We start from the raw sequence: 25,089 nt of genomic DNA, 5'->3' as shown, positions 1-25,089 counted from the left end.
TTAAAAAACAAAAACCAGTGGATTACAGTAGGAGAGTGCAGCCCAATACAGTAGCCACTAGTCACCTGTGGCTTTTGAGTTCCTGATATGTGAATACTGCAACTGACAAACTGACCTTTCAGTATAAGTTAAATAGCCTCACGACTCTAGCCTGTTTTGGGCAAAAGGGCAAGGCTTAAACTGATTTCTTGAAAAATTAACGCTTCCACATATATATGTTTTAAAAAAGCAATATATTAGTTATTTCATATAAGAACAAATTCCACATACAACTAGCCCAGCTGTACTTCCCAGAAGGAGCAACAGTGCTCTTGGCTGAGTATTTTAAGAGTACTTTATGCACCCTCAAAGAATTCAAATTCCAGATTTTAAGGCACTTTGAAGACCCATGTGTACTTTTCTTTTGGAAAATTTGGCTAAATCTAATTCCTCCACATTCTCATTTGGAACTACGCAGTAATAACTCAGACGTCTTAAATTACCAACTCCTCAAAATGAGATCACAACTCTACAAGGTTTACAGTATGAACAAGCTTAACGGTTCAATATACTAGCACGTGGCCGACACAAAATGTCTGACTGATGGACCGAAGGGACCACTGAGGTCAAACCTCAACCTTAAAAACCCAGAGCACCGAGTCGAGACGCCCACCCCCCGAGGTCCTCAGGGACAAACGGGGAGGCTACGAGGTGCAGCGACCCGGCACCTCATTTGTGAAGACCTCAGGAATTCAAAACCTCATGCACACAAGGGAAAGCCGGTTGACGAATTCCCACAAGTTGGCAACTTGTTACCCATAGCTCCCTGACTGCACGAAACGCGCCCATCGCCAGCATCGGCTGCCCCAGGGCCAAAAGACGCCACTCACCCGAAGAAGGGGTCTGGCAGAGGCACGGCCTCCCCGCGCGGGGGCCAGGAAACATGGCCCCGCGCCCGGCCACGGGAAGGCGCTCTAGTTCGCGGGGAGGGCCAGGGGAGAAAAGAAAGCCGATTCTTAAACGTCCACCCGCCGCTCACGCAGCCGCGGCGGGCGAGTGCCGGCCTGGGTCGGCGGCCCTGGAGCACGTGCGAGGACAGAGGCCGCCCAGCCCGCGAGCCCAGCCGAGGCCCGCCCGTGCCCCCGACGCTCGACCGGGGCGGAGGCGGTCGCCTGGCGTTGCCCTTTTAAGAAGGGGGGAGGGAGACGGCAGCGCGCCCAAGAGATGAGTCGGCGGCGGCCGGAGCGCGCGGCTCCAGCCAGAGCGAGCCAAGCCCTGGCGAGGCGGGCACCAAACAAGCCGCAGGCTCGGCCCGGGGAGCGGCGGCCCACAGCCACCGCCGGTGCGGACGGGCAGGGCTCGGCTGGCCGAGCCAGCAGGCCGGCTCACGCGGCGGAGGGAGACGAGAGCTCGCCAACATGGCGCTGTGTCGGCCTGTGGCGCGCCCCGGCTGACGTGAGGAGCCGCCGCCGCCCGCCCACACCGAGGGGCCAGCCTCTCAGGCAGGGGCCCCAGGGCTCCGCTACGGCGGCACGGGGGACGGGAGAAGCCGCCTACGCCACACCGGCGGCCCCGGGCCGAGCAAGGCCCGCCCTGGGAGGCCGGGACTGGGGAAGGCCCGGGGGTCAAAAAGGGAGCGAGAGAAATGCCGGAGAAAGTTTTATTTTTAGGCTTGAAAAATGGCGGGAACCGCATCCTTTTTTCAAACTTGGCCTGGGGAGGGGCGGCGGTTGCGCCACCGACGCCGCCCGAGCTCGCCCCTCCCCCGCTCCGCGCGCGCCAAGCCATGCCCGCTCAAGCCCCCCAGCGCTCGAGGGGACCTCCCGTCCCCCTCAGAGGCCAAGAGCCCCCTATTCGCCCCTCGGCCCCTGCCCTAGCCAGGCCGGCGCCAACCGCGAGGCCTGGCCGGAGGAGCCCCCCCACCCCGCCCAAGCCCCTTCCCCGGCCGGCCCGGGGCGCGCGGAGCCCGGCCTGGCCCGCAATGGGCCCAGCCCCGGCTGGTCGCGCGGCTCCTCGGCAGACCGGGCCTCCGCCCGGCCGCGCGTCCCGGGAGGCTGCAAACATGGCTCCCAGCGTTACACAACCCCCTCCTCCCTCCCTTGCCGCCGGCCACACGCACACGCGCTCCTCCGGGAAAGGACCCCGGCGGGTGAGGAGCTCAAAGTTTGCTTTCCCCACCCCACCGCCTTCCCCGGACGGCCGCGGGGGCCCGTGGGCGCCAAAGAGTTAATCCCCGCGCGCTCGCTCCCCCCTCCGCGCTCGCCCGCCTTCCCAGTCCGAGCCCGCGAGCTGCGCTCTTCCCCGCGCCGGGCCGGCGAACCCGTGGTCGGGGCCCCGCAGGTGGCCACCATTACATGCAAGTCATCGGGGGAGAGGGCGCCCGAAGGGGGCTCTGCTTACAGCTGCCGGGGTCCGGTTCCTCAGCTCCAGGTGGATCCTCCTCTTCATGTCCATGTTTCTCTCTTCCCCCCTCTCCAAACTTAACTTTCCGCGGCGGGGGCGGAGGGGGGAGAGGCGTCCCAGCCTGCGCAGCGAGGGCCGTCAGAAGGGGTCTGCTAGTAGCAGAGGCCGGCGGCGCGGTCCCGGGCGGTGGGCGGCGTGCGGGCAGGCGAGCGGAGCCCCCGGAGCCAAGTTACTCACGGGAGCGGAGAGAAACCATGGAGGGAAAAGGGGGCTGGAGCGCAGCGCTGTTCTCACTACCGCCGCCCCCGGCCGCGGCCCCGCACTGCGCTTAAACCGGCGACGCGTCGCGGGTGGCTGCTCGGCTCGACTCGGCCCCGCGCGGCGCCGCTCGGCTCGGCGGCCGCGGTGCACGAAGGACAGGGCGGGGAGAGGCGCGGCGGGAGAGGCGGAGGCTGGGGGGAAAAAGCGCAGCCGGGTGGACGGGAGTGACTTACTCCCGCCCTCAGATCGCACGTGGGGGTGGCTGATGTAAGGCCCGCCTCGGGAGCTTCCCCGCCCGCAGCTAAGCTGAGACCCCGGGGTCCCTCCTCGACGCGCCCGGAGGCGGGTCTCCAGCCCGCGCTTGGACGTTTGCCGGGAGGGCTGAGGGGGGACTTTACAGCCTGGCTGAGGGGGTACCTAAGGCCAAGTCCTTCCGCGGAGGCTCGGCCTGGCCAGCCCGACACCCGCGAAGGTGGGAGGCTTGTAGAGAGCGCGGGACGAGGGCTTTCGGGTTCACCTCCCGCTCCTCCGCACCGTGTAGGGCCAACAGCCCGAGCCCCGCGTCTCCTTGACCGTGTGGGGCTGGAAGTGCTGCGAGGATCCTCGTCGGGGGCAGAATCGCGGCGGGCCCGCGTTCTACGGCGTGGCACCGGGCGGAGTCGGCCTTCGTGGCCGGCGGGGACACGGCAGCTCCGGCCGCTTGCCCAAGCCACAGGGGAGCCGAGCGTCCCCAAGTCCGGGAGACTCTCCCTGGGTTTTCTAACATTTAAATATAGGCTAGCGAAGGCAGCAATTAGCATCTCTAATGGGGCCTCGGAGTTTACAGTTTCTTCGAAGACTTTTATCTCGTTTATTTTTAAGGGCACCCCTGTGAGGTGTGTGGATTCTCGATGGTCTCCATTTCGGGGATTGGCAGGTAGCCTTTGTAATGGGCTGGCTCAGAGAGCTCCCTGAGAGACAGGGTTAGAGCACTAAGTCGGCTTTGCAGACCTCAGAGAAATAATGTTACATTCAGCTTAAAATAAGTAAATACGTCACGTGTCAAATCAGATACCATCTTAATTCTAGTATGGACAAGAGGCTCCAAGATTGAGAACAATTTATGAAGAGAGAAAAACTTACAATTCTATGCATTAACCTAAGGTTTTCTTCAAGTTAAGAAAGACTGCACTCTTCCATTTCACCTAAGTTCATTTAGTGGCAAACAAAACTACCTATATCAACTTTTTAAATATCAGATGCATTAAAATGTCAAAGCAAAAAAGTTTTAGAAGGATTATGGAAAAAGGCAAAAAAAACCTTTCTCGTATGTTGTTTCCTGAGTCTTGTATTTAAAATGTTAGTCTCAGCAGTCATCTCTGTGACGGGAAAATGATGAGGGAAGTGCTCTTCGGGATGTTACACTAGGTCTGTAACTAAGTTTATGAGAACCGCAGGGCCATGAGATGAAGGCTTTTACAAAAAAACTAGCAAATTAGTTCCATGAGCTAACAAGCAATGATTGAGCATCCACTTTTAGGGCTTAATACGTTCTTTCTAATTTAATGCTCAGACGACCCTGTGAAGTAGATTGTATTTTAGTCGTTTTACAGATGAGGAACTGAAGCTGTGTGGCCAACAAGAGGTGGAGCTAGGGTTTAAACCCAGATGGGTATGACTCCAAGGCCTGTGTCTCTTCTGTGTGGAATGAAATCGTAGCATGGGGGTCTGCTTTGAAACAGTAGGTTGGGAACAATTGTAGAGAGGCTTTAATACCAAACAGAGGCTGCAGGCACCATCTTGTAGGTAAAGGGGAGATGCTGAAGGAGACTGGGACGTGGTAGCTCTGTGCTAGAGAGAGTGGGAACCTGGTGGCTTGTGGGGGAGGTGATATCAATCCTTAGGGAGAAAGAGGGCAGAATCTTGGGATCCTGTCCTCTCTTTATGACCAACTCAACGGTATGAGGACTCACAAGATAAATGTGTGTTTTATAAGATTAAGCTACAAAGTAATTAATAAACATAGCCACAATGTGCAGCAAATAAAAAGAAAGCAAAAGAGCCAGAAGAGAGACTACAGACCCGGCACTGTCCCTTCTGACACAGCCGGTGCTGGCATGCACCTCTGTGAACAAAGAGCATGTGTTCCAGTGACATGCTTCTTTGTCAGGGGCTTCACTGCCAAAGGCATAAATAACACAGGCAGAACAGGGTGTGTCTCACTGCCCTGCCAACATCTTCCACTGGACTGTCAGTCCACAGGCCTGAAGGGGCTGTTGTCACAACTGTCCTGGTTGTGAATATTGCTGTACTTAACATCATTCTGTGTATGCATCTGGGTGTGAGAAAGAAGTAGAATATTGAACTGTATCTAAGCTGCAATCATTATCATGATTTTGGATTTATGGATTTGAAGGACTGGAAGGGAATAAGGAAAAGCGAAAACATCTTAGTTTGTGAGGGAGTCTGAACTATGGGTAAATCCCTTTTACTTCCATTGATGTTAATGTTTACCTAATAAGTAATACAGATATCAAACAATGCCTGGTTTTGGCACTCCTTTGACCCTTAAAACTGCTTGTTAATCAGAATGTGTGTATTCCAGTAAGCTCCAAAATGTCTGAGAACAGTCGGAGCTAGTTTGTAACTCCTTGGATCTGCTTTCCACCCCACTGCCTCAGCAACGTCATCAGATGATCAGAGCCTTCCAGAAACTTTGTGTCTGTGAACAGACTTCAGCAAATCTGAAGATGAAACAGGCCCACTCAGGCATTGGCTTAACTGGCCTTGAAACCAGTTTAGCAGAATCGGCACCTTTTCTCTTTAAGAAAGACAGTATATGAAGGTGAGGCATAAGATGGGGTGAAGAAATCATTACTCTAAATATTAAACACTTCCATTCTTTCCCTCCTCTCCCATACATTTGCATACACTGGTAAATCCATCCGCTGAGTCTCCACAGTGTGGTCTGTGTGCCTGTTATAGCAGCTAGGCAACACGTGGGAGTTGTTGAAGGATCTAAATTCTCAGCGAGACTGTGAGCTCATACAAATATTTCTGGATGATATGAATGGAGAGCAGGAGCCTGGGGCCATCTTTAGAACATAGGTGCCCTGCAAATGTGTTATGTTGAAATAATGTCACGTGTACTCAAAAAGATTACCTAGAAACAGCTGAGACACTGAGACAAACGGAGAGAGGAAGGCAAATAGTTGGGTGAAAATGGGTTAAGGAATAAGATCCTGTTAGTCACCAGATGGTAAAAAAAAAATGAGGAGGGGAAAGTGTCAGGTGTGCAGGCAGCTGCAGGTCCAGTAAGGGGCCCCTGCCAAGACAGCCAGATTCCGTTCTGCTCTCTGAAACAGCTGTAGGTGCGTGGCCTTCCTGGGGCAGCAAGGAAGAGCTATGACCACCAAGAGTCGGGTTTAACATTTACTAAACACTATCCTTATGCCAAGTACTGTGCTTGGGACTTTTGTGTACATTGCATCTCAGTTAATCCTGGCACCAGCTCACCGGGACAAGACTATAATTCCCTTTTATTGTTTAGGAAACAGGCTTAGCAAAGCCAAGTGGAACTCACATAGCTAGTAAGAACCTGGATTTCTCTGTCATTAAAATCTCACTGTAATTCATTCTCATTACTTTGATCCACTAGTCTTCACAACTGCTTCTGAAAACTTTGATCCACTGGTCCTCACAACTGCTTCTGAAAAGCCTTTTTGTTTTCTCTGCTTTAAGAAGATTTACATGCTCAAGGAGGGGGTGCAGAGGAAGTTAAAAAAAAAGAAAAAACTAAAGAAAATATTAAATTTTAAAATTAGATTCCTACTATTGAAACATATCCACCATTAAGGTGTATGTCCTTGCAGCTTTTTTTTTCCTATATTATACATAGTTTTTAAGAAAACAATATTGGGGGGACTTCGCTGGCAGTCCAGGGGTTAAGACTCTGCGCTTCCACTGCAGGGGGCGCGGGTTCCATCCCTGGTTGGGGAACTAAGACCCGCATGCCACGTGACGCAGCCACAAAATTTAAAAAGAAAATTATGTTTCACGATTAAAAAAAAACAATATTGGGATCAGATTGAAGATTTTTGCTTGAAACTTGTTTTTCCAGCTAACACTATGGTAAGTAATGAGTTAATACTCATGACAAATATGAGTGTTAACTTTGCTCAATGTTTTTCCCTTTTTAGAGATGGACTCTAGTAATGTGGGAATCCACTCCATCACTTACAGGCTGTGTGCTTTGGGACAAACCACATAACCTCTAGGAGCCTCAGGCTGCTTATTTCGGGGGACTGTTATGAGGATTAGACATGATCCTGTGGGTGAAGCTCCTACCTGGCGCTGTGCCTGGCACTCTCTCTGTGCCCCAGTCACAGTTGCTGCAAGGCAGAGTCCCTCCCTTCTAAGCAGAGGCCCAGAGCTTGCTAGCTTCCTCAGGGGTTATCGAAGTTCTGCTGTGGCCATTAGTCTTCCACTTCTGCTCCATGCCCTTCATCTCCTGTAGTTACCTTGCCCTTTTGGCTGAGGGATGGGCTCACCTCAAACCAATGTAAGTTGTTTTATTTATTTATTATTTATTTATTTATTGGTTGCACAGAGTTGCTGGAGGGATCTTAGTTCCCCGACCAGGGATTGAACCCAGGCCACCACAGTGAAAGTGCTGAGTCCTAACCACTGGACCACCAGGGAATTCTCTAATCAATGTAAGTTTTGACTTTCAAAAAGGGTGGACTCATTTTCTGTTTCATGCAGGCCTTGATCTCTCTTGAGTAACTGAGAACATACTCCTGGAAAATATCTGTGTGGCCCCGCGGTGTTGGACATCCCTCTCCTCCACAATTAGCCAGCATCCCTGCCATCTGGACTCACTCATACCTCACAGGGATTTCCTTGTCCACACAGAACTAAGATTGATCCAAGAGCCCTGCTCCCGCTGACCGAACTCTACCATCTGTTCTCAAGCTTGCTTTGCCAGCTCCTGCCCAGCCAGGGGCCCCTCAGTGGGCATGCAAGGTGGTTTGTGTGCACCCTAATTTGCTAGTCTCTTATTTTGGTAAAGGCCCAAAGTCCCAAATACCGTCACACTCTGCTTCTTCCTTGAAAAGCAGGGCAGCCGGTTTCCTGATTTCTTTATGTTTATTTATGCATGTACTACAGAAAACTTGGAAACTATACTTAACCAGAAAAAGAAAAAAAAGAAAAAGAAGAAGAAAGAAAAAGAAAAGAAAAATCTCAGTTCAGAGCTAAACACTGCTCACGTTTTGGTGTCTATTCTTCCAGTCTTTTCTCTACACACATATGGCACTTTCTCAAGTCTCAGATTGCCAGAAGCCTCATCTCATTAATAACAGCTTTTCAGGCAGGCAGGGAGGGGGGAACCACTACATTAAATATTCACATTGATTGTAAGAGACATTTTTATTTCAGAAATAGTAAGTGGTGGAAAAAAAGTATCACAGTACCTAGGAAATATGGTGTATATTACATTTAAAAAATTTTAAGTGGGATACTATAACCTGCTTTTTTCAGTTAACATATTATGAAAATATTTCCATACCATTGAATAGTCTTTTACAATATATATTCCTTGAGGACATTCTTCTACAAAATGAAAATAGCTTTTCTTTTTCTGAATATAAAGACAATATATATTCATGTAGCAAATGCATAAAATGCACCAAAAGTATAAAGAAGAAAATACAAGCCAGCCAAAATCCCATTACCTAGCAGCAACCACTGTTAACATTTTTGTTAACAGTGAGCTATTTCTATGAATGTAGATGCATAAGTAAAATATATTAAAGTGGAATACTACTATAAAGAACACTTTGTAACATGCTTTTATTTTTCACTTAGCAGTAGGTCACAGGAATTGCTCCAAGTCAATAAATCATTTCATCATTTTTAAAGTCTGCATCATATTTCATTGTACAGATGAAATGGTAGCACAATTTATTCACCTAGTCTTCTATTGATAGACATTTAGGTTACTTCCAGTTGTTCACCATTATATGTAACATCTTCCTTGAAATAAATGCCTAGAAGTACAACTCCTGAATCAGAGTACATATTTTTCAAATCGGATATACATGACAAATTGCCCTTCAGACGCTGTTCCTCTTTTATGCTCCCATTAGCAGTGTGTAAGACTTCCCCTCAGTCTTGCCTAAACTGGGTATTATCTTTTAAAAATCTTTGTCAATCATTTTTCAACTAATGTCAAGGTTGAAAACCTAAGGGTGCCAAGACAATTCAATGTGAAAGAATAGCCTTTTAAACAAAATGTGCTTGGACTCATATAGCCATATGCAAAAGAAAGAAGTTGAACCTCTGCCTTACACCATATATAAAAATTAACTCAAAATGGACCATAGACTTAAATACAAGAGCTGGAACTATAAGACTCAGGAAACCTAGGAGTAAATCTTCATGACCTTGTATTAGGCAAAACTTTCTTAGATATGACACCAAAAGCACAACAAGCCAAAGAGGAAAGAGATAAATTGGACTTAATCAAAATTTAAAACTTTCGTGCTTCAAATGATACCATCAAGAAAGGGAAAAGACAATGCATGGAATGAGAGAAAATATTTGTGAATCATATATCTAATAAGGGACTTGTATCCAGAATAGATAAAGAACTATTAGAGCTCAACAACAAAAAGACAAATAACCCAATTAAAAATGGGCAGAGAATTTGAATAGACATTTCTCCAAAGAAGATATACAAATGGCCAATAAGCACAAAAAGAAGCTTAATGTTATTAGGCATTCGGGATATGATAATCAAAACCACAATGAGATACCACTTCGCACTTACTAGGATGCCTATAATTAAAATGATGGACAACAGGTGTTGGTGAGGATGTGGAAAAATTGGAACCCTTGTGCATTGCTTGTGAGAATGTAAAATGGTGCAGCTGCTGTGGAAAACAGCTTGGCAGTTCCTCAAAAACTTAAACATAGAGCCAGCAGTTTCACTGTTAGTTATATACCCAAGAGAATAAAAATGTATGTCCATATGAAATTTGTACATGAATGTTTATAGCAGCATTATTCATAATTGTCATAAATTGGAAACAACCGAAATGTCCATAAACTGGACATTTTGGTTGTTTATCCATAACAGAATAGATAAACAAAATGTAGTATATACATACAATGGAATTTTTTTCAGACATGAGAAGGAATAAAGTACTGATATGTGCTTCAACATGGATGAACCTTAAAAATATTATGTTAGCTGAAAGAAGTCAGGCAAGATGACCACATAGTGTATGACTCCATTTATATGGAATGTCTAAAAAAAGCAAATCCATAGAGACAGAAAATAGATTAGTGGTCGCCAAGGGCTGGGAGTAATAGGGAGTGACTTCTAATGAGTATGGGGTTTCTTTTTGGGATAACAGGAATGCTCTGGAATTTGATAGTAGTGATGGTTGCACAACTCTCTGAACATACTAAAAACTACTGAATTGTACACTTTAGAAGTGATCTTTATGGTAACTGAGTTACATCTCAATAAAACTGTAAAAAATGTTTATCAATTAGGTAAGATGAAAATGATATCTCATCTTTAATTTGTACTTGTCTATATAACTAATGGGGCTGAATATTTTTTCAGGTATTTATAAGGAATTTGTTTTCCTTTATAAGTTACCTGTTTATGTCCTGTTGGTATTTTTAAATTATTTATTAATAAGTGCTCTGTATATATTAAGAATATTAACCCTTAGTCTGACATTCATGTTCAAACTATTTTCCCCACTTGTTGTTTGCTTTTAAAATTTTATTTATGTATGTATATATACATACACAAACACACATACAGGGGAGGGTGATGAAGAAAAATTTCAAATTTTTATTTAGGATAAAATTGATCTTTATGTTTATTGCTCTCATGTCATGAGAGCCTTCCCCACCCCAAGACTATATCAATATTCACCTATATTTTCATCTGATACTTCTGGTTTCATTTTTATGTGAAATCTATAATCTATATAGATTAATATTTTAATGTATGCCTTGAAGTAAAGGTCTAATTTTCTTTATTTTTAATGGTTAGCTACTTGTCCCAATACCATGTGTTAAGTAATCATCTTTCCCCCAATGAACATGAAATGTGACCCTTAACACATACTAAGTTCTTACATATTCTTAAGTCTATTTCTGGACCTCCTTCTCTGTTCACTTATTTTTCTATCTCACCAGTACCCCTCTGGGACAGTTTAGCAAATGGAAAGCCAGTGGACAAATGACAGAAGACCAGAAGTTTATTCTCTGGAGACATGGGCTCAGAGCGGCACTGGACTTGGGGACACAAGGCCCAGGTGAGAGTGCATCTCCATTAACCATGTAGGTAAGTAGAGAACATACCTTTCAGAATGCACAGTGCCACCACTAGTCCTATGCTACCCTCCATATTATCTCCCTCCCTATTTATTATCATTCTTCCCCGGAAGAATACACAGTTGACCCTTGTTTTTTTGGCCTCACTATGCGGCGTGTGGGATCTTAGTTCCCTGACCAGGGGTTGAAACTGTGCCCCCTGCAGTGGAAGTGTGGAGTCTTAACCACTGGACAGCCAGGGAAATCCCCACACTTGACCCTCGAACAATGCAGGTTCGTACTGTGGGGGACCACTTATACGTGAATTTTTTTTCAATAAATACAAATTACAGTCCTATACAATATAAGGTTCATTGAATCTGTGGATGCAGATTGGATGTGGAGGGCCAACTGTAAAGTTATACATGGATTTTCAACTTCAGGGAGGATTGGCAACCCTAACCCTTGTGTTGTTCAAGAGTCAGCTGTACCATCAGTCAAGATGTAAAATGATATCAGAAGGATTTCTGGTTAGTCATGATGGATTTAACTCATATGCTTATCTCCACATCCTCCCAAATCCTTAAAAGGATTTAAAGATAAAGTTGAGGAAATTTTCCCAGAAAGTAGAACAAAAAGGTAATGAAATATACTAAATGACAAATAAAATCAAAGGATCAGTCCAGGAGGTCCAATATCCGACTAATCAGAGTTCAAGAAAGAGAGAAAAAATCAAATGGAGGGAATTAAGTGGAAGTCTACATCCCAAATGGCGAGATACCCCTCCAACTCCCCTTTCCCCACTTAGTTCCAGAATGCTAATAGCTAATCTCCAAAGGCAGGAGATTGGAGGATTCTTTTCTGAGGAAAGTGACTGGTTTATTTTTTATTTTAAAAAAATATTTATTTTTGGCTGTGTTGGGTCTTTGTTGCTGTGCGTGGGCTTTCTCTAGTTGCGGTGAGCAGGGGCTACTTTTCATTGACGTGCATGGGCTTCTCATTGCGGTGGCTTCTCTTGTTGCAGAGCACGGGCTCTAGGCACGCGGGCTTCAGTAGTTGTGGCTCGCAGGCTCTAGAGCGCAGACTTAGAGTAGTTGTGGTGCATGAGCTTAGTTGCTCCGCGGCATGTGGTATCTTCCCGGCCCAGGGATTGAACCCACGTCCCCTGCATTGGCAGGCGGATTCTTAACCATTGTGCCACGAGGGAAGTCCAAAGTGACTGGTTTAAGAGTGAACATCTAAGATAACCAAATTTCTTTTATTTTAGCTATAATTTCCAAGGGCACTTTTTTTGTCTCTATAATTATTCATTTTTCATAGCATCCTGTTTTTATTTCATTGATGTAACATCTCTTCTCTTTGAGAAGATAAAGTTTTATTCTGATATCTGAATTGTCTCCATTTTCTCCAACTTCCTTTTTACTAGCTCAGATTTCTGGCTCTAGTGTTAGAGTCTGTTAACCCAAAACAATAAAACAGCCAGTTATTTTACCAGCAAAACGAGTTTATTTGGGAGCAGCAAAGAATTGCACCTCAGGACACACAACTACGGTGAACTACGTGCAAGTCTAGTTAAGAAAAAGAAAGGAGACTCTTCTATAAAGAAGGGGAAATTGGGAGTGGCTGTTAAAAACAAAAAGTCCATTGGAGGAAACTGGGACTTTGAAGTATAGCGGCCTTTCACTGGCTGAGCTGTTGCCAAGCAAGGAGAAATCTTTCTTCCTCCCAAGGTGGTATAGTAGTGTCAGTTCTTGCTAGAGATGCAAGGTAGGTCTCTACCTGTCAGGATCTCTATGGATGTTGCGTGGTATGTACATGAGAGCTCCCCCTCTGGCCTCCCAGCTCCATTTTAGTGAGATTTCCTTTTGTTAATTTTCACAAGTCTTTCCTGAGTATCTGACCATCCTTGAATGTCCGTTCATATTTACGAGAGAGGGGCTAAACAGATGACTGGAAGCGCTGATGTACTGATAGGTCTTAGAGACTTGTGGGTATCACTCCATGGTGATCAGGAAGCAAGCAGGCATTTCCATTGAGAGACCTCCAAATGCCAGTATTTTCAGTACCTACGGCTGTAAAGGATGAAATTATCAAGCAATAATACAACACAATTCCTTTGGATTTCCAGGTTGAAATGGCCCATCAAGGCATATTATAATGAAAATCAGAAAACCAGAGATCCTGAAAGTGTCCTAAGAGAGAAAAAAGTCATAATGAAGGCTTCCCTGGTGGCGCAGTGGTTGAGAGTCCGCCTGCCGATGCAGGGCACACGGGTTTGTGCCCCAGTCCGGGAAGATCCCACATGCCGCGGAGCGGCTGTGTCCGTGAGCCATGGCCGCTGAGGCTGTGCGTCCGGAGCCTGTGCTCCGCAGCGGGAGAGGCCACGACAGTGAGAGGCCCGCGTACCGCAAAAAAACAACAAAACAAAACAAAAAAAGTCATAATGAAAGAATCAAAAATCAAAATGATATGAGACTTAATAGACCACGGGGAACTAGAAGACAGTGGAGGAATTGATGCCTTCTGAGGAAATTCTGAGGAAAAGGATCCTCCTCTTAGAACCTAACACACAGCCAAACTGTCATTCAAGAGTGAGAGAAGAATAAAAATATTTTCAGACATTCAAGATCTCAAAATATTAACCCTCCACGCACCCTTTCTTAGGAAGCTACTGGAGAATACCCTCCCTTAAGGGTAGCTGTAGTGGGCCTCCAGGACAACCGAACACAGATGGAAACAGAGGACAGGGGCTCCAGGAGGTATGCTGGAAAATAAACATGAAGATTACCTCCTGTGCAGCCGCATTGAGAGGTGACTTTGCAGCTTTGACAGAGAAATGAAAACAATAAAAAGAGGTCATTCTTAACTCCAGGAAAAATAAAAAGTTGTACAAGAAATATAATTACAATATGTTATAGGGCTCATCTGTAAACATTATGTAGTCACATAACATAAATAACCAACACCGAAAGGAGGTGGGAAGTCAAAGCTGTGTGGGAGTGAGGACCTGAGAACTAAATCCTTATTTTTCATAGTAGGAAGTCAATATTTAATGTTCAAAAAACATTGGATGTAATATAACCACATTATTTATATAAAAGAAGGCAGACACCAGAGATGACAGCTAGAAGAATTGAAGTTGCTCTCTCTGGAGATGAGGGAGGAAAGTGGGAGGGGCCAGGCAGGAGCATGCTGTTTTGGTAACAAGCTCCGTAGTAGTCTTTTTTTGCGTTTAAAACTCTCTCCTTGTATTACTCGGAAACAAATGAAATTTAAATCAAAAAGCTTGCGAGCTGTTAGAGGTGGCCCCTGACAGTGGGTGTGGATGCTGGGAAAAGGTGTTCTGCCTGCCTGAGATCTATTCCGAAAGGGCTGGAGGTCCCCAGAGCCCAGAGGACAGACGGTGTGGGAGAGGCCAAGGGCCTTTACGCCTTTTCTGGGGCACTCTGCTCCTGGGATGGAGGTGGGTGTGATAGGGGCTCAAAATTGGGTTGGATTTTCTTCATACAGCTGCAACGTGCACTTTATAAGGGTAGAGATGTTGCCAAGACTCTGACATTACATTTCTGTCAGATTTTGTACAGTGTTGGGAGATTCCTAATTTCCCGATGTCTTCAAATGTGTTTTATTTTTTTTAACATCTTTATTGGAGTATAATTGCTTTACAATGGTGTGTTAGTTTCTGCTTTATAACAAAGTGAATCAGCTATACATATACATATATCCCCATATCTCTTCCCTCTTGCGTCTCCCTCCCTCCCACCCCTCTGATGTGTTTTAGAGAGAAGTTGAGAGAGTGCAGGGGGCCACTCAGAAGCCACCGTGTTTGGACATCTGGGTTCTTCTTTCTACAACAGCCTGAGCAGGTCAGCCTCCCTCTCGCTCTCTTTTTCTCCTCTCTCTTTCTCTCTCTCTTAAATTGAGGAGTAATTACAGTAAAATGCACAGATGTTAAGCATATAGTTGGTGAGTTTTAACAAAGGTGTTCACCAACACCCCAATCAAGATAGAAAGCACTGCTATCGCATCCCCCTGTATCCCTTCCAGTGCCCCATCAGAGGCAACAGTTGTTCTAAATTATATCCCCAAGAGACAATTTTGCGCATTCTTGGACTTCATATGAATGAAATCATACACCTGTACTCTCGTGTGTCCGACTTCTTTCCCTCAACATATTTTTGAGATTCATCTGGGTTGTTGAATGCATCAGTAACTCATTTCTTTTTTTGATGAGTACGATTCCAGTGTATGAATAACATTGCTATTTATTCATTTTCTTAACAAGTCTCTTCTTTCTCAAGACCGGCCCTGTTTCTGAGCTGGAGCAAGTCTTCTTTACATGACTCTTTTTACTAACACACTAATGAGGTTGTTTCCACTGAGTGGAGTTGAAAGATTAAAATTTAGGCTTTATGAAGGACCAGCATCATTTACCCACATGTTATAAATGGAAATTGGATGTAATACATGCTCATTTAGGTTGAAGCTATTTGTGCACCAGGAGACCAATTAAAAGCCTGTGACAATAACCCAATGTGAGGTAACTGAAGTTTGCACCAGAGTTTTTGCTGTGAAAAGAGAAAGGGAGGAACAGATGGGATAAATATTTCACAGGAAAACTTGACAGGGCTTTGTGACAGATTAGGTGTATGGGATGAAGGGGCAGGATGAAACAAATGCTATTTCCGGGTGGACATCTGCCTGGTGGGTCCCTCTTCCCTTTCACCTTGGGCCAGTCACTCCCTCTGCAAGCTCTGTCCTGTTGGGAAGTTTAAGGAGCTCTGATTCAGTGGCTCAGCCTGCCTTCCATGCCCACTTGTACCTTTTATACACACCTCGCAGCTATTGAAAGGCATAGTGAAATTGCGGAAAGAACACTGAGTTTGGACTTGGTTAGTTTTTCATTCTTTCACTTGCTTAGGCTCCCTAAGTCTCAGTTTCCTCATAGGTGAAATGAAGGTGAGTAAATATCCCCACCCTACCAGATCGTTTTGAGAATCAAGGAAAGTGACTTCAAATTTCTTATAATGGTTCACAAGAAACTAATAAGAGAAATCACCTGTAGGAGGGATATGAGGGATGGGGGAAGAAGTGGGAGTTAAACTTTTAGTGAACACCTTTTTTTTTTTTTAAACCATGTGAGCGTATTACCTTTTAAAAAGAAAATCCTAAACAGAATCAAATAAGCTGTCTCTACAAATGATTAGGCATTCTACACTGCTGAAAAGGACAGAGCCTGGCTACCTGCTGTCTGTGAGAATCTTGAGGTCCATTAGCCCAGAAGTCCTATCACTCCAGGATAGCTGACAATAGCAAATTATTTCACCTTAATGACAAAAAATGGGTTTTGGGTTGCAGTGAGAGAACTCTGCTCCGAGAGTAAGGAGATCTGGATCCTGGTCCTGGCTTTTCTGTGTCATTCAGGTGTGTTCCTTCTCTTCTCTGTGTCTTCTATTGAATGAAAGAGTAAGACTGCATGATCTTTCAGATGCTTCCAGCTCTGACATGCTAGAATATAATGCTAACTTCTAAGCAACAGAGGGTCTCATAATGTGATATCTGTAAAGGATTTGCTGGCGACATTTTTGTATCTAAGACAGGAGCAGGGCAAAGAATCATGTGCTTCTCTTTTCACCTTTTATTTCCTTTGATACTGAAGTACCCAGAAGAAATGAGTCAAATGGAGTGTGTTTTCCAGAAAAGAAAATTGAGCTGTGTTTCAGTAGAACCATTGGTGCAATCCCATTGCTGTTTGCTACTGACATTAGCCAAAGGGTGTATCAGTGGTATTTTATGTATACACGGCACTTTATATGGATAAAGTTATATCCACTCTATATGGATAAAGTGGATCCACTTTATATGGATATCTACTTTATATGGATAAAATTCCTATTCAATGAATAGGAACTCAAAGATCATATAGTTCAAATTCTAACAAGACTCAAACAATGGCCTTTGGGGCTTCCCTGGTGGCTCAGTGGTTGAGAATCCACCTGCCAATGCAGGGGACATGGGTTCGAGCCCTGGCCTGGGAAGATCCCACATGCCGCGGAGCAACTAGGCCTGTGAGCCACAACTACTGAACCTGTGCATCTGGAGCTTGTGCTCCGCAACAAGAGAGGCCGTGACAGTGAGAGGCCCGTGCACCGTGATGAAGAGTGGCTCCTGCTTGCCGCAACTAGAGAAAGCCCTCGCACAGAAACGAAGACCCAACACAGCCAAAAATAATAAATAAAATTAAAAAAAAACAAACAAAAAATCAATGGCCTTTGTTGCCAAGGAACTCATCTCCTGAGGTGCTTCATTCCGTTTTCATCTTGCTCAAATCATTAGGAAACTGTTCCTTAGGTTGAGCTGAAATCTTGACTTCATGATCACTATTAGTGCCAGCTTGGCTCTCTGGGGCTACAAACTACACCTATGTTCTCTCTGGCCAAGGTTGCAAACTGCTGAAATGCAGGCAGTATTAGACCGTGACTTGTTGGCTCTTAATAGTGTTTAAAAATATCTCAATTAGTTTTCGACATTAAAACATCATGAGTTTTTTGTTTGTTTGTTTACATAAACTGTTTCTGACTTTTCTGGAAAGATCAAAAGGTCTGTGCAGCTGCCTCCCCAATATGATCCTTCCCTTTTTAGTAAACAATTCAAGGCTTTGTTCCAGTCCCTATCCTCTCTGGCTCAGCCTATGTGCTGTTGGGAGAGGCTGATCCCACCCCTGGTTCTAGAACAGGGCATGCAAACTAGTCCTAATTCATCAGCATAGCCCTACCTTTTGTCACCTTTGTTGATTCAGAAACAAGCACTGCTTCAAGACTGGGTTCCTTGGAAACAGAATCCAAGATGGAGAGCTGCATGCAGAAGGCTTACTGAGGAGTGTCTGTAGGACACACACCTATGGGGACCTGAAGAAGACAAGGGTGGGGGTGGAGAGAAGCCGACCGGCAAAGTAGGTGCAATGTAGTTACAACCAAAGCCTCAGCTGATCCCAGGAACTCAGGAATGGGGATGGCCCTTCAGAGTTGTCCCAAACTGAAGTAAGGGGGCCAGACATTTGTATTCCCACATCAGCCAGTCACAGGCCTCAGGCTGCACCCTGGAAGGGGGTGTAAAACCTTGGGGGAAGTGGTTTCCTAAGGCCCAGAGCAAGACTATTCCCAGCAGCTGAGGGATTCATGTGTTGCCCCAGAAGAGGGGACCTGGGCTGAGCCCCATAGTATTTCATACAGGCATAAGACTCAATCCAGATTAATAGAGATTTGCTAGGACTCCTGAGAAAGAGGCTTCCAGAAGTGACCTGTATCTCTCTGGATATGGACAAGGAGCTCTGGGACTTGTCCTTAGCCATCTCACATCAAGGTCAGCTTTGATAACACTGGTGCTCTGCTGAATCAAACCAACCCTGAAGCTTAAATTACCTGGACTTTTAGTGTGAGCTTCATCGTTAAGTCAGTTTTCTGGTTGTGTTTTAATTACTTACAAATGAACATACTTTGACACATTCTGCATTGCAGAGCTACATTCCCTGGCAATAACCCGCTGAATAGCAGCTGCCTCCCTTTAAGATGGGTCACTTGGCTTCCAGTTTACTAGTGCCCACTTGGCTTTTAGAGGTGGTAGCCGAGAGCTAAATCCTAGTCTTCTAATAATATGAAGTCAATAGATAATGTCTAAAGTGGAAAAACCAAGACATAGAACAGAGCATGTGTCTATAAATAGGAGGTAAACATCAGAAGAAAGAGCTAAAAGTGTTGGCAGCAGTTGCCTCTGGGGAGCTCTGTCAGGGTGGGATGGGACAAGGCACTGCCACTGGTTTTTGTGGGAAGCTTTGAAGGGCTCTTTAATTTGAAACTCTGTGTATCCCCGGTTGCTAATGCATGCCCTGGGGCCTCTTGCCCTGCTCTGGGACTCTCCCATCTCCTAGCTCTCTTGCCTTCCTCTGGCCTTTCTTCTGGGTAGGGGGTTTCCTAAATGCTGGTTGATAATCATCTTAAGCAACCCTTTCTCGCTTTATTATCTTATGCATTCTCTCCGCTCCTGGGAGACTTTGTTCCCTACTCCTGATCTCTCCTCTTTAGCTCCTGATCCCTATTTGTTCCACAGGATCACCTTGGAATTCCCCTACCCTATTTCCAACTTGCATGAGGAGGTAACCAAGGTCTCTCCTAGCCCTAACATGCTATGAGGTCTGAAAAATTATATGGAAACATTTAACAAGTCATAAGAATGGATCTCTTTCATTTACTTAATATCATTAGCCATTTTTTTTCTTTTGTCATGTTGACTGAAAAAATGCACACCCTAAAAGTTGAGAATTATGTTTTATTTGGCTAACAAAACTGAGGATGAAAGCCCAGGACGAAACCTCTCAGATAGCTCTGAGGAGGTAAGGGAGGAGCCGGGATATAGAGGAGTATTTGCAGCAAAGAGCAAGATAGTCAGAACTCCAAAAGATTACTGTTTTTCGTTTTAATGCTTTATTTATTTATTTTTGGACTGTTTTTTACTGTGGTAAAATTTATATAACATAAAGTTCACCATTTTAACCATTTAAAATTATACAATCCAGTAGCATTTAGTTATGAAACCACCACCACTACTTAGTTCCAGAACATTTTCATCACCCCGAGGGAAACCCCGTACCCATTAAGCAGTCACTCCACCTTCTGGCCTCCCCTTACCCTGGGCAGCTCCTTATCTGCTTTCTGTCTCTATAGATTTGCCTATTTTGGACATTTCATATAAGTTGAGTCATATAATTTGAAGTCTTTCAATACTGTGAAAAAGCCAAGTAACATCTTAATATTATTAGGAAAATAATTTTGATCTTATGGACCTCCTGGAAGAGTCTCAGGATCCCCCAGCGATCTGCAGAGCAGACTTTGAGAACTGCTGGTCTAGGTCATCCAAGGTGTGGGGCACCAGCCAGCTCCCCATTACAGCTTCTCTCCCAGCACAAGGTGATTGTCATGTCCCCACGTCCAACCTGAGGCCTCCACACCTCAGCTTGTCATTTCCCGTGAAAACTCGGTCGGCCACTTCCTGCAAAGTTGAGATTACAATGGATTCACATTCAAACTGCCCAAAGGAACCAAACAACCAAATGGGAACACGTTTTTATAAGTTATAAATCTGAATGTGGTAAGAAACTATACCACAAACTGGTTTCCGGTAAAATTCTGATCACTTCCTGCCACTGTCATTACATTTTATAATCACAGTAGTTACCTTTTACCTGTGATGAGAGCTGTCATGTACTTTTGAATATCAAGCAGCAGCCATGCCATAAATTGCTAGCCCCTTTTTCCTCTAATGATCACAGATTATTTTATTCTTCAAGTATTCTTCTCAGAGTAATCATCACGCTTATTATACAGCATATTCAAATGTTAATGCATACATTGAACTCATGCTATTGTGAGACCCATTTGCTCGGGAGCTAAAATTGTGTTGCCATTCTGCTTGGTGCTAGAGGTTCTGTGCTCGAAACCGGTTTTCCACATACGAGGAGCCCAGGTTATTTAACAAGAATGTGAGCTGGAATGAGGAGTTAACACTTAGTATAGAACCTGGAAGCTAAATGGGATCAGCATGTATGGGGCCTACACATTTTGAATTAGCTATCCATCACTGTGGAGACAATCAATATTTGAGCAGACTGGCTTTGGGGCATGTTTAACATCGTTTCTGCAGGGTCTCTACCAAACTCTGCCTCTGCAGGTTAAACTGCCCAAATCACAGCTCTGACAACTGGAAACATTTTCCTCATACTGAGCTGAAATCTGCTAGAGTTTTCGCTCATTTTTTTAAAAAATTTCTTTCCATCTTTCACTCGTTTGTTTTTGCTCTGCCCTCTGGAGCCACTTAAAGCATGCCTGCTTTCTGTTCTGTGACTGCCCTTCAGAGATTTAGGACAGTGACCTTGTCCCCATGGTCTGCTCTTGTAAGGCTCAATTGTCCCAGGTCCTTATAGGACAGGTTACCAGTCCCTTTACCACTGTGGTCATTCAGCTTGTCAATGTTCACCCTTTAAAAAAAGAGTGAGGTGCTCAGAATCTGAAACAGTGATCAACGTGTGGTCTGGTCAGGGTGGAATTGAGCACGTCTCTGTTGGATGTGAATTCTCTTGTTGGATATGATTCTATTAGTGCTTTCCAAGAGGATATTATTGCCTTCCTTGTTATCCGTTACTGATTCCTAATTAGCTAAAACTACCAAGTCTTCTAAGCCATATATTGGTACTTAGGCAATTAGCCATTTAGACCCCAAAGCAGGATCTGAGGTTTGTCACCATTACACTGCATCCTGTTAAATTTGGCCCAATGCTTTGGCCTATCAAGACCCTTTTTTGTATCCTGAATCTATCCTTTCCATCCACAGGTGTAATCAATCTATCAATATTGCTATCTGTATATAAATCAAAGTTAAAAAGGCCTGACAGAAAAGGCCTCAGGATGGAGCCCAGAGACCTCAAATCAAAGTATTTGTTCAACCAGTTATAAGCCTCCCTCCCCAGCCCCAATATACACGCCTCCATCCTCCAACTGTTCCATCCTCTAACTCAAGCTGTCAGGGAGGGAAAACACCAAAGAATATTTCAGGTTACTAACTAGCTGGTTAAAGTGGCCTAGAAAAGAAACTGAGGAAAAGAAGGGAGGGAGAGGATAAGGCCTGGTGGAGAGCCCAACGTGGCAGGACAGGTTCTCTGAAGTTACTTCCTCTAGGCCCACACTCCAGCACAGGTTGGGGAGGTATGAGTCAAATGGAAGATAGTCCAGGGTTCTGCTGTGATGAGAGAGAGAGGAAATCAATAATCAGGAAACAGGTCCAATGTTGGAAGCTAGAAGATAGTCAATTAGTATATCAACCTGGAGGGACTAGGCAGAAGAGAACAGAGACAGGCGTGGAGAATGAAGCAAAGAATAAACGTGAGAAACAGAATCTAGGCTTGCTAAGTGGGCTTCAGAGCTGTGCTGTTCAACATGGTGGCCACTAGCTACAGGTGGCTATTTTAATTTAAATTCATAAAAATTAAATTAAAAAATCAGTTCCTGGGACTTCCCTGGTGGCGCAGTGGTTAAGAATCCGCCTGCCAATGCAGGGGACGTGGGCTCGAGCTTTGGTCTGGGAAGATCCCACATGCCGCAGAGCAACTAAGCCTGTGCGCCACAACTACTGAAGCTTGCGTGCCTAAAGCCCGTGCTCTGCAACAAGAAAAGCCACTGCAATGAGAAGCCTGCGCACCACAATGAAGAGTAGCCACCACTCGCCGAAACTAGAGAAAGCCCGCACAGGGCAACAAAGACCCAACGCAGCCAAAAATAAATAAACGAATGAATGAATAAATAAATAAATAAATAATTTAAAAATAACATTTAAAAAAATCAGTTCCTCCGTCACATTAGCCACATTTACAGTGTTCCATAGTCACATGTGACTAGTGGCTACCATATTGGATCATACAGAAGAACATTCCCATCATTGTGGAAAGTTCTATTGGACAGCTCTGCTCTAGAACATTCTAGGTGTACTTCTAAAAAAGGGCCAAATCAGGTAGGATATCATTTTAATGTGCTTATTTTTCCTTTGCTTTCTTCAAGACCCAGCTCATATATCAATTCTTCTGGGAATTTGCCACATGTGTGGTCTGTGACGGTATGCTATAGGCAGCCAAGCATTCTGAGCTATGCAGTTCTTTGTGGTAATGCGTGGATCTAGCTAGGACTTAGTATGGAGATCCTGGCATAGCTATTTGTCAATCCTTAACCAAAATGTGGCCTTTCTCTATCTGGGGAAGGCATCCTCCTTGACAAAGCAATTAGCTTTGGGGCAGGAGGGAAAGGAGGGAAACACTGGCCTAGCCAGCCAGTTCTGCTGAATCCACTTCTGTAGCTGTAAAAATAATTTGTAATGAAAGCTTTTGACCTCCTGTCCATAAACATTACATAGGCCATCTCGGCCAGGCCATCAAGAAATGGAAGTCAGGGTGTGACTTGCTTGATACAAGATATCTTGTCATCTTACCTGTGGACCCTCACTAAATTTTTAGTCTGCTGTCTTTCTCTTTCAATTTTCTGTGCTGGAGCTCTTAGAATTTCTCATAATAAGATGTCATTTCTACCTTCTAAATCTCTCTAGAATCTGTGCTTTCCTTTAATACCCTCAGTGAATTTATCTTCTCTCTCCTTTCCCACCCAGACCCCTTATTGTCACCTAAATGCTCTAAGAACATTACCTGATTATGGCATTCTCCACCCTAAAACCCCTCAGTGGCTCCCCATGACATCATAAAAGCCTCTCCTTGGGCCCCCAGCTACCTCTCTGGTTTCAAATCTTTCCATTCCCTGGTGTGAAGCACACATTCCAGCTTCTCTGTTACTGTGCCCAGAACCAAGATGCCTTTTCACATCTCTGTGCCTTTGTATACTCACCTCCCTCTGTCTGAAATGAGCCCCCCACCACCTTTAATCCCCCTGGAGAATTTCTACACTCTTGTTAAGGTAACATTTAAATCTTATCTCTTCTGAGAAGCCCAGCCTGAGCCCTCAGACAGACTTAAGTGATCCATCAACTGTGCCCAAACGCTGTGTGGGCTTTGGTCATAACCCAGTCTGTATATGACACTCATGAGTCTGTTTCTCCCACTAAACTGTGCGGTCTCAAGGGCAGGCAGCACATCTGACTCATCTCTTACCCACTGTGGCAAGCACAGGACCTGACTCACAACAAACACTTACTTAAATGCCTGTTAGAATGAACAATAATCTGTGCCATTATGAGGTTCTGCTATGAGGGTCCTCTGTGTGGAGCTGCCGGGCTCCTTAGGGTTCACCCTTGCTGATAGAGGCCTAGGGCCAAGTGGCACTGGTAGCTGAGGATGTGCAGAAAAGCAAAAGGCCTGCAGCTGCTCCCACTGAAAGCCTCCCTGTATGCGTGCAGCTCGTTCCCTCTCAGACTTTGCGACTCGCACAAGCCCATTCCTTGTCTTTCATGAAAAAAACACAGGACCCCTTGGAGAATGTTCCTGTAGGGACCCATCTGTGGGTGATTCTATGGGGGAGAATTATGGGCAAGGGGGAGAAACATCTTAATAGAATGGAGAGGGATGAAACATTGCTACTCTTGCTTAGCATTGGGATGTCGCTCGAGGGGGAATGTAGGAGCTGGTAGCAACACTTCTTATGTTTTAGAAAGTACCCTGTGGTTACCAAAACCTTCCACTTTTATCATCTTCTTGAGCCTGTTATCCACCCTGAGGGGCAGGCAAGACAGAGCTGGGGTTATTTGTAGATAAGGGAACTAATATCCAGAGAGGTGAAGTGACTTGCCCAAGGTCATGTTTTGAGCAAAGGCCCACAAAAATGAAGTGACTTTCTCAGAGTTGTGAAGTAATATTCAGAACTATAACATATGGGGTTACTTGTAAAAATTTCTGCGGGTTTTAAACTATTTATTTATTTATTTTTGGCTGCGTTGGGTCTTCGTTGCTGCACGTGGGCTTTCTCTAGTTGAGGCAAGCGGGGGCTACCCTTCGTTGTGGTGCGCGGGCTTCTCATTGCAGTGGCTTCTCTTGCTGCAGATCACAAGCTCTAGGAGCGTGGGCTTCAGTAGTTGTGTCACGCAGGCTCAGTAGTTGTGGCTCGCGGGCTTAGTTGCTCCGCGGCACGTGGGATCTTCCCGGACCAGGAAGAACCCATGTTCCCCTGCATCGGCAGGCGGATTCTTAACCACTGCGCCACCAGGGAAGTCCCTCTGTGGGGTTTTCTTTAATAAAATTTTTGAAATCAGAAACATTTTCTGGTAAATTGAGTCCACACGGGGCTTTCAGACATCTCTTGGGAAATTTGACTAGATGACATTGAAGATTTCTTCCAGCGGTGAAATTCTATGAAATTTAGTGTTTACTGTGTCCCAGGTTCACCGTAACTCCATAAAGTACAATTACCAGTTTGCAAGTAATTTACAAAACAAAGAGCTCTCCTGCCCAGTCAAGCATCACTGTCTGACTTACTAGAAAGTCTCAAGCCCATTACTTACATATTGTATCACCTACTCGTCAATCTCTTCTTTCCACTCCTACTCCCTACACTGTAGCAACTCTATTACTTGATCAGTTGTTCACTT

General features: G+C 45.1%; 1 protein-coding gene and 1 long non-coding RNA gene across 2 annotated transcripts in view; one reads left to right on the top strand and one right to left on the bottom strand.

Annotated features, from left to right (window-relative positions):
* Positions 1-2,719, bottom strand: part of ANP32B (acidic nuclear phosphoprotein 32 family member B) — a 25,125-nt gene extending 22,406 nt beyond the window's left edge. Inside the window, exon 1 of the mRNA XM_022600121.2 lies at positions 2,380-2,719. Coding sequence (XP_022455829.1) covers positions 2,380-2,433 — 54 coding nt within the window. The 5' untranslated portion in view covers positions 2,434-2,719. The remainder of the gene's footprint in view (positions 1-2,379) is intronic.
* On the top strand, positions 2,384-25,089 carry LOC149749002 (uncharacterized). Its single transcript, XR_016393453.1, has 3 exons — positions 2,384-7,337; positions 10,846-10,964; positions 13,091-25,089. It is a non-coding gene; the product is annotated as an uncharacterized LOC149749002 (long non-coding RNA).

The sequence above is a fragment of the Delphinapterus leucas genome, chromosome 6, assembly GCF_059928025.1.
Source record: "Delphinapterus leucas isolate spDelLeu-1000000601 "Yukka" chromosome 6, BTC_Dleu_Yukka2, whole genome shotgun sequence".
Classification (NCBI taxonomy): Eukaryota; Metazoa; Chordata; class Mammalia; order Artiodactyla; family Monodontidae; genus Delphinapterus; species Delphinapterus leucas.
The sequence above is the reverse complement of the archived record's forward strand: the minus strand, read 5'-3'. Positions and strand labels throughout refer to the sequence as shown.